This window comes from Schistocerca gregaria, chromosome 5 (genome assembly GCF_023897955.1).
Source record: "Schistocerca gregaria isolate iqSchGreg1 chromosome 5, iqSchGreg1.2, whole genome shotgun sequence".
Lineage (NCBI taxonomy): Eukaryota > Metazoa > Arthropoda > Insecta > Orthoptera > Acrididae > Schistocerca > Schistocerca gregaria.
Genome location: NC_064924.1, coordinates 168,785,235 through 168,795,527, shown reverse-complemented (window position 1 = coordinate 168,795,527; position 10,293 = coordinate 168,785,235). Strand labels below are relative to the sequence as shown.

General features: G+C 41.8%; 1 protein-coding gene across 1 annotated transcript in view; it reads left to right on the top strand.

Moving 5' to 3' along the window:
- The first annotated feature begins 3,804 nt into the window (after positions 1–3,804).
- Positions 3,805–10,293, top strand: part of LOC126272441 (CWF19-like protein 1) — a 159,129-nt gene continuing 152,640 nt past the window's right edge. The window contains exons 1-2 of the mRNA XM_049975316.1: positions 3,805–3,955; positions 4,092–4,253. Coding sequence (XP_049831273.1) covers positions 4,234–4,253 — 20 coding nt within the window. The 5' untranslated portion in view covers positions 3,805–3,955; positions 4,092–4,233. The remainder of the gene's footprint in view (positions 3,956–4,091; positions 4,254–10,293) is intronic.

Sequence of the window (10,293 nt, the reverse complement as noted above, 5' to 3'; positions counted from 1 at the left end):
ATCATTTTCCTCCTGTGTTGTCCATGTTTTACTGCTGACGCTCTGCTTCATCCCACGCTTTGGTGTGGGTGAGCACATGTTTTTCGACGATTGTTACCCATGTTTTCTGTTCATTTTTATATTCCTGTTCTGGGATTTTTCTTGACAGCTGTCTCACTAAGTTACTGAACGGGCGCTGAAGACTTTGCTGTCGTGCGTCCAAAACCCCTCTACTACTACTACTGTAGTGCTTAGAACCGCTCTACGCTGGTGTGTGAAGCATTCGATTAGTAACTAAATATTCCAAGTTGAACTACATTTGTAAAATAGCGGCAGAAAACAGTCAGTTCAAGAGTGGGGTAGAGTAGGTAGGAGGTATTGTGTTGCCTTGAATGCTTACGAATCATATGAGTCAGCACATATGTGGATGCAGGTGTAATGTGACACCTGAAGTTTTTTTGTCTTATGAGAAAAGTGCTCTGTCAACAAAATGGACTGGGTGGGCACTGATGGCCCGAATCCTAACACAAATTGGAAATCTTGCAATAGAGTTATAAAATGGTGGTGTAGCTGTAGCCAAGCACAGGATCAAATAATGGTACTGTCAGACTCATAGATAACAGTAAAAAGTAATGGAGTCTAAAGTAGCATAATGTCAGAAGAATTATCTTGGACGATCTCCCAAAAAAGCTTATGAACTTTACAGTGGAACAGGGCTATCAGTAATATAGACATACATGTAAGTGTAGATGCAAGTGTAAGTAGTATCATGTTTAGCTGTGTAAAGTTAGATGATGGAAAAGTCAGGGCTTAGGGTTTAGGAAATTGCTCATCATTGAAGCAGGTTCAGTTGCTGAAACTTTGTGTATATTACATTATGTGCAAATCGAGCAACAACTATGGGATGACACTGGACTCACATATGGGAGGACAATGATTCAAACCATTGTCCGGCCATCCTGATTTAGGTTTTCCATGATTTCCCTAAATCGCTTCAGGAAAATGCTAGGATGGTTCCTCTGATAGGGCATGGCCGACTTCCTTCCCCATAATTCCCTAATCCAGTGAGACCTGTTTGGTCTCTTGTACCAAAACAACCAACCAACCAACTATGAGATGATATTGCTCAAGAGCAGTAGAACGATTGGTTTGAAACATGTCATAGACAAGGGCAGATAGTCAATAGTATAGGAGTGCACATGTGCAAGATTTGTGTATTAATAGAAAAACTATGTGACAGTGAGTCTTATTATCTAAACAGTATACATTACTCAATATGGTTCGAAGTTTTGATATGGTACTGTATTTCCTCCGAGAGAACAAGACATGGACAAGCTACCATATATTTTTTGTCAGTAGGGTCTTCGCATTGCTCGTATCGAAGTTTCTTTTGAAAGAATGCATTAATTCCAATCCAGAACCTCTGATTCAAAGTAAACAGCTACACATGTTCATCTTCATAAGTTAGAGCGTGTGGCCTGATTTGGGTGAATCAAATACGACAGACCAAGGTAGAGAATAGAAGAATAAATAGTGGGAGAGGCAGTGGTTCTTGAATTAATCTCGCCATCAGGATAAGTTGAATTTAATAATTTATGCACCGTATTGTGGAATCATATGGCAGTCCATTGTACAGTAGAAGACTCTAACTATAATATGAATATCTTTTCTGTTGTGACCAGGCGAAACTAATTTTATATGGCCACAACTGGGTTTTCTTTGACTGCTCCTGGGAGAAGGCTCATTTTTAACTACAGCAAATGAAATATTAATTCAGTTTACCACGTAAATGAATGAATGATTTACTTAACTTTGACACATTTCTTCTCCACAGGATTACTGGATGATTTACATCTGTCATTGACGAGTAAAGCATCACTTGTTGAAGTAATTAACAAACTAATTTCTTGAGGTACAAAATAGAACATTTGAAAAGTAAATTTCATGATAAACTTTAATGATCACTGTCCTACTTGATGTTGAATGCTGTAGCTGAGGTCTCGAAACTTTGGGCAGCTATCTTGCTGGTTCGACACTATACTGTCCTCAGCATAAGAGTGCCACTATGCTGAGAGAAGGAAGTGGTCTTCAGGAGCCCTACCATATGTCGCGCATTGCAGCAAGTCATCACTAATATCTGTGGTACCGATTCACATTCCCAGAATTAGTGTGTCAACATAGATCTCTGTACGAAACCACGTTTCCCAAAAAAAAGCTGGTATAGATTACATGCATTTTGACAAAATCAAATGGCAAGTGAATGACAAAAACGCGCATAACGTAGTCAGATGGATAGGAGAATGGAAGCAGGGATAAGGTCAGCTGGGAAAATGGTTGCGACCATCTGTTGGAGCTCTCAGCGCTCTAAGCAAACTGGAGCACTGTGCACCACAAGCACGTCATTTGTCATGTGGCAAACTAGATGCAGGTGCTCTCGGCTAGACACAAGGTACTGGCGCTAGGTTGGGACCAGAGAAGTGAACCAAAAGTTGCACCTTCGCAAAAACATATGCCAGAATTAACTGAATCTGACAAAAAGAACAGCAGGCAAAACACCATGATAGCGCCGGTTCAGAAGACGCAAGAAAAGCGAAAATGGCTAGTAAGTAACGCAGCTGTAATGTAGTTCTTACACTATATGGATGGACCCATGAAAGAAAACAAAATACAGACATTTTATCCCTCAAGAGGGTGTAGGACGATGGTAGTTGGAGGGGATGTGTAAAACGCAAACTAGAGTTCAACGATGACCTTACGAAATACAGAGTATAGGCTGAAGTCATCAGACTAGATGAGGAGGAACCTCCTGATGCACACCAAATTGCACTGTCGAATAGCATCACTTCATGAAGTCTTTCTGGTCATTGTTCTTGTATTGCGTCTGCAAGATGTCTCAGTTGTTGGCAATAAATGACAGCTGTGAAGGTTAGTCCTCAGGGGAGCAATTTGGGGTACACCACATTGTCACTGTTTCGCCAGATTCATAACATTATCTTCTGTAGGTGCACACGCGTCTTTGTACAGGGAACTGCTGCTTTGTTTGGGTAGGAATGATCGGTGCTGTTCATGAGCTGCTGATGATGAGCAAGTAGATATAATCACCTGCTGATATTGGTGATTTTGGCTTAGAACATGTGGTACACATACAACCGATATTTGAGCCTTCCCCATTAGTTGCATGGACTAATGCGTTTAAACGATATTCATCAAACTGCGAAGGTCTTCGAAACATGGAGAGGTATTAATGTCAAAACGATCCTCCTTAAAACGAGAAAACGATTTGCTTTCCGTGCTCTGCCCAAAGGCATTATCCCTATACATTGCGCCAATGCTTCTGGCAGCCTCCTCTGCCGTCAACACTCCATTAAACTCAAATAGAATAATATGCTGGAAATGTTCAGGTTTCTTTACTTGGCAATCCACTTTCTAGTGTCCACAACTCCACTCACTATCTCCAAATGACAATTTGTAAACTCAAATAGCGACAGTGAATTACAAATAAAAATGACAATTCATAAATAAACCCATAACGCCTGGAACATAGATTGGTCTTTATCCCAGAAACCAACATGTAACCCTCCATTAAACTCAAATAGAATAATATGCTGGAAATGTTCAGGTTTCTTTACTTGGCAATCCACTTTCGAGTGTCCACAACTCCACTCACTATCTCCAAATGACAATTTGTAAACTCAAATAGCGACAGTGAATTACAAATAAAAATGACAATTCATAAATAAACCCATAACGCCTGGAACATAGATTGGTCTTTATCCCAGAAACCAACATGCAAAACAAAAACGCTACGAACTTAGGTGCCAACCTAAAATTTGCGACAACGAAGCGAAGACTCGCAGCCACGTACAAATAAGAGAGTTGAAAAATCATAAAGCATAATGCATAATCATTGCCAGAGCTGCACTATTCGCCAGTGTGACTGTGCTGACCATCAAAATACTGTAGCAATTTTGAAATTGTAATTAAATTAGTGACAGCGGATTGGCCTTATGCGATTTCCCCCAAACTCTGACGTCTTTAAAATAGTTCTCGATTGATTTAGTTACCTGTCGATAGTTATATCGTTAAGAGCATTGTGTTTTGTTTGTAAACAGGTTAGCGTCAACCAAAAGGCAGACGGGCGTTTGCGTTATCTTACTTACTAGTGATGTTAGAATGTCTTTCTACAGAGAAGCACATTGTTTCGATTTATTTCAGTAATTTTAACTGGCCTGCTGACCCTAAAGTTATCGAATCATGACTGAGAAGATAAAAATGTAAGTATTTTTTATGTGTAATGTGTTTGAACGTTCGTTCTTTCTGACAGGCTTCAAATATTTGCAGTGTCAGATATGCTGTTTGAGACTTTACTGACGTGGTAACTGCTTCATTGGTTCACAGGCGACGCAACGGATAATGTTGTGGAAACTGCGCGGCATATCAACATGACAGCTGCTCGTCATCTTCAGGAGCATCTGGAGATGATGAATAGGTTTCTTGCTGAAATATTGTGCATCTTCCACAACATTATCAGAGGCGACCACTAGCCCTTGCAGTGTCTGGTTGAATATCCCCTGAATTCTCAGACAAAATAATTGCAGTTTGGTTAAATGAAATTTGGTTTGTTTTCGTATGCCTTTCAAGCTTCTTCAAGTGTGTAGATGCCTACTTTGCAGTTTGTGTGCACTGGCTGCTATCTCCATCTCTACTTTTCTGTTTAATGTTGCAAAGTGTGTACTGCTGCTGCCTGCAGCGTTGCTGCACACGTCCAGAATTGCTGCAGACTGGCTCCAGGAACACTCTGCTGTGTTTAAACACTCCTGCTGGCCACCAATCTTCCTGAATATGCACATTAGTGACCATATCTCGGATACCTTGCAACATGCCGTTCAGAAGAGATCTCCACCTGCTCGTACTCTTATGGATTTACGGACAGCGCTGGAGGATTTATGGTGTCAATTCCCTCCAGCACTACTTCAGACATTAGTTGAATCCATACCACGACGTGTTGCGGCACTGTTGTGTGGCCACAGAGCACCTTCATGCTATTAGGCAGGTGTACAAGTTTCTTTTCCTCTTCAGTGTGTTTGTGCTTCAAGTAAGTGCTTTCGTCTTGCCTTACCCATCAACACTCAAAGTTGATTTCTTAAGACGAAATTACAAATGACTGAGAGTGTATAGTCTAACTCCCCCCCCCCCCCCCCCCCCTCACAAAATTGCCAACTGTGTATGTTGAACAGGATGTAAGAAATATCAGAACAGTGACAATTGTTTCCTCCTCTTCTCTATTGGTCTCCTTTTGTTCTTGACATTTAACATTCTCTTAGCTGTCTTTTACATTTCTGATAAATAGTTCCATTATATACGTGTGTGACACAACACCACTGTATCAGTTTAGTGTGAGACACAGCTCAACTGTAGCTGAAAAACATTTTAACATTTTGAGTTTAGTCTCCCCACCCTCCCACAAATTAACTTTATATGAACACCAGCTCAGCCATTTTCTGTCATTCCGTCAACATTGAGATTCTCAGTAAGTTTATGTTTGGCAAATTAAAATGTCTATGATAGCAGTGACAATGTGACATGACATCATGCTATCCGTTTCCCAACATGTCACAAAACTCGAAACAGCAAGATTGGACTGTCACCTGTGTAAATGAGGTGAAAGTAGAACTACATACTCGCTACTCCTCTGTAATGTGCACTATCTCCCCAAATTGTGAACATGGCAGTGTCGTTTGTGTGTGCTATTCAGCCTGTCAAAATGTCTCAAAGAATCCTTTTAAACTTAGGCTGTAGCACCATGTCACTTTCCACAAAAAGTATTACCAACATAGGAAGATCCCTCCCAATTGGCATACAACAGTAACATCATTTGAATATTCATCTACTACTGTGAGGCATAAACCATTGAAGATCGGCCTTGTAGTGATTGCCCACAGCCCCCCCATCCCTCCCTTTTTTTACCCTTGAGACAACTGGGATGGCTGTGTGAATTCAAACAGTACACAGTCATCTCCTCTCAGTCAATTTTGCCTGAAAGTGTACATTACAAACAACAGTACGAAACCTCCAGTGCCTTGCTGTGCAAAGAGGTGGGTAAGAGACATCAGAAGTGAAACTTAGATCAGTGGGTTTTCACTGATGAGTCCAGGATTTGCCTGCCACCTTATGTTCATCATTGAAGGCTGTCGATTGGCTGTCTACCAATACACTTCTCAGGCATGCAGTCTTGTAGGCTCAACAGACCTGTAGCTGAGTATGGATGTCAGTTGCCTCTCATTGTTATCAAGTGTAATTTGAGGGCTTTGTTGTTCTTCAGCTGATCTCCGTGCCACACTGATGGCGCCATGGACTGGGCAGAATCAGTTACTGGCACAATGTGTTTGATTCTCACTGTGCTCCATCTTCTGTAAGTTTTGCACTCCATTGTTAACATTGCTGTGACCTGTACTCTGCTTGCGGCTTAAGCTTTGGATATGAGTGACTGCTGACTTGGATTGCCTTCTGGAATCTGCAGTTTAATGAGTGATTACAATGTATTGGACTCTGCCTCAGATAAGAGAAATCAGAGAATTATCTTGGTGTCATTTTTCACTTGTGCTACTCAAGAGTGGAATGGTCAAGAAATAACGTGAAAATGGTTTTATGAACCCCCTGCCAAACAGTTAGACACGTATAGAGTAGTCATGTAGATGCAGGTTGCCTTACAGACAACCCATCTAACTTGGGAGTTAGTGCTGCTCCTGGAATCTGCTTTGGATTGCTGCCAGACCCTGCATTTGTTTGTGCTCTTTGCTAACATGAGTCTGGAAAAATACTAGTGGAAATAGAAAAGACAAAATACCAAAGAATATCCAGACATTTCACAATGCACAGGTTGGGGCAGTGTGGTATTGAACATTATCCAGTAGTAGATTGTAATGGCATTAACAGTGCTGGGTAGTGTTGACCCCATTGTGTGGGGGTTGGGGGCAGGGAGTGGGTGGGGAGGGACAGGGGGGGGGGGGGCAGGAGAAGAAGACTATTCAGCATTGAAGGTTCCACTCTGTCACCCCAGATGCCGGCCTGCTAGTGGAAGCAGACACAAATCCAGTCGCACTCAGATTTGAACTAATTATGTCTTAGTTTTGGTATACACCAAGATCCAGTGCCCTTGTACAGCCGATGGGAGTGGGCATTGAACCTGCGATTCCTGGTGGCAATGCATTGTCAGTATCCTGGGTGCAGCTTGTAAAGCAGTGCAGTGTGGCTTGAAGCAGTGTGTGTTTGCTAGTCAGGTACTCGGCACAATTGATGCTGAGTATCTGGCACTGTGATGCAGTCGCCCCTTAGGTTCTAGCAGCGGCCGTATGATATTGCTGCTTGGCTGGTGGCACCTTGCAGAGAGGGCAGTGTCATCCAGGGAGCAAACCCTGGCTCCCAACATCTGAATGGCTGTGGCTGGCTATAGCAAACATCAAGTGAGTTGGTAACTGTAAGGACCTTGGTTCAATCCAACATCTACATACATACTCTGCAATCCACCATACGGTGCTTGGCAGAGGGTACCTCATACCACAACTAGCATCTTCTCTCCCTGTTCCACTCCCAAACAGAACGAGGGAAAAATGACTGCCTATATGCCTCTGTACGAGCCCTAATCTATCTTATCTTTGTGGTCTTTCCGCGAAATGTAAGTTGGCGGCAGTGAAATTGTTCTGCAGTCAGCCTCAAATGCTGGTTCTCTAAATTTCCTCAGTAGCGATCCACGAAAAGAAGGCCTCCTTTCCTCCAGAGACTCCCACCTGAGATCCTGAAGCATTTCCATAACACTCGCGTGTTGATCAGACCTACCAGTAACAATCTAGCAGCCCGCCTCTGAATTGCTTCTATGTTCTCCCTCAATCTGACCTGATATGGATCCCAAATGCTCGAGCAGTACTCAAGACTAGGTCGTATTACTGTTTTATAAGTGTTCTCCTTTACAGGTAACCACATCTTGCCAAAATTGTACCGATGAACCGAAGACAACTATCTGCCATCCCCACATCTGCCATTACGTACTTGTCCCACATTGTATCGCTCTGCAATGTTACGTCCAAATATTTAATCGACGTGACTGTGTCAAGTGCTACACTACTAATGGAGTATTCAAACATTACAGGATTCTTCGATTCTTTTTCCTATTCATCTGCATTAATTTACATTTATCTATATTTAGAGTTAGCTGCCATTCTTTACACCAATCAAAAATCCTGTTCAAGTCATCTTGTATCCTCCTACAGTCACTCAATGAAGACACCTTCCCGTACACCACAGCATCATCAGCAAACAGCCGCACATAGCTATCCACCCTGTCCAAAAGATCATTTATGTAGATGGAAAACAACAGCGGACCTACCACACTTCCCTGTGGCACTTCAGATGATACCCTCACCTCCGATGAACACTCACCATCGAGGACAACATACTGGGTTCTATTACTTAAGAAGTCTTTGAGCCACTCACATACTTGGGAACCAATCCCATATGCTCGTACCTTAGTTAGAAGTCTGCAGTAGGGCACCAAGTCAAATGCTTTCTGCAAGTCAAGGAATATGGCATCCATTTGATACCCTTCATCCATGGTTCACAAGATTTCATGTGAAAAAAGGGCGAGTTGCGTTTCACAGGAGCGATGCTTTCTAAAGCCGTGCTGATGCATGGACAGCAACTTCTCTGCCTCAAGGAAATTAATTATATTCTAACTGAGAATATGTTTGAGAATCCTGCAACACACCGATGTTAAGGATATTGGTCTGTAATGTTGAGGATCCGTTCTTCTACCCTTCTTATGTACAGACATCACCTGTGCTTTTTTCCAGTCGCTCGGGACTTTACGTTGGGCAAGAGATTCATGATAAATGCTAACTAAGTAAGGAGCCAGTGCAGTGAAGTACTCTCTGTAAAACCGAATTGGAATCCCATCAGGACCTGGTGATTTATTTACTTTCAACCCATTCAGCTGCTTCACACCGAGGGATGTGTCCCACTATGTGTTCCATACGGGAATTTGTATGAGACTCAAATGGCCTTATGTTTGTATGATCCTCCTGCTTGAAAGATTTCACAAATGCTAAATTTAAAATTTCAGCTTTCATTTTGCTGTCCATGGCCCATTGGAGTTGATACTGGACTGTGTAGTAGGCAGTCCCATAGAATGGTAGACATTGATGATTCCACCAGCAGAAGATGGTAGAACAACATTGCTTCTATGAGCTACATGGTGATAACCTGCTCCACAGCGGTCACCAGTTAAATGCCTCTTGTCAGCTGGGTGGCCAGTACTTAGACATGCTAGTGTGGGGGATATTGACATGCAGGTGCCCCAAGTGTCACGTAACTCCTGTGTTGCAACACTGCAGGAGCATCCAGGACTTTTAAGAATGCTGCTGGTTTCCAACTGAGTGGTTATACCAATATACGAAGACCAGCCATGATGGCAGTTACAACAGCTGTGGTTTATGCCAGTTAGCACTGCTAAATTATTTTGATTTCACAGATATGCAAAGAGATATTCACTTGTGATCAGACTGTCTTTATCTTGGTTATTGTTTGGTTTTGGTATATACTGGAGATACTTATTCTTTAGTTTGATAAGGCTTATTCTTTCATTCCCTGTTACCCTTGAATCACAGCCCACACACATTTGAGATACACAAGTACTGTAAAGCTTTTTTAAAATTATTTAACAGTGCCACTATGGTTACTGAAGCACTGTCAGTGCTTTTTTTTTTTTATTAGGGGACACTAATGAACCCTAATTTACAGCCTGGTTTGATTTAGCTTTCTGTGTGAGGAGCATGTAATTGAGGGAGCACTATAATTGTGATGATTACTGCAACTCTCCCTCTGTTTAAATGCCTTAGTGTAGTCACGGAATAGAAGTAAAGTAATCTGAACTTGACAGGGGGGGAGGGGGGGGGGGGGGCAGTGCAGAAATGTAAGAGACAACTGTCTGTTGTGTATCTGCATATCTTTTTAATGCATGTAGCTTTCTTTGTATGTTGCACAATTTGGCATTCCAAATTATGCTTTTACACCATATATATATATATATATATATATATATATATATATATATATATATATATATATATATATATATATATATATAAAACAGAAAGAAACTTCCACATGGGAAAAATATATTAAAAACAAAGATTCCAAGACTTACCAAGCGGGAAAGCGCCGGCAGACAGGCACATGAACAAAACACACAAACACACACACAGAATTACGAGCTTTCGCAACTGGCAGTTGCTTCGTCAGGAAAGAGGGAGGGAGAGGAAA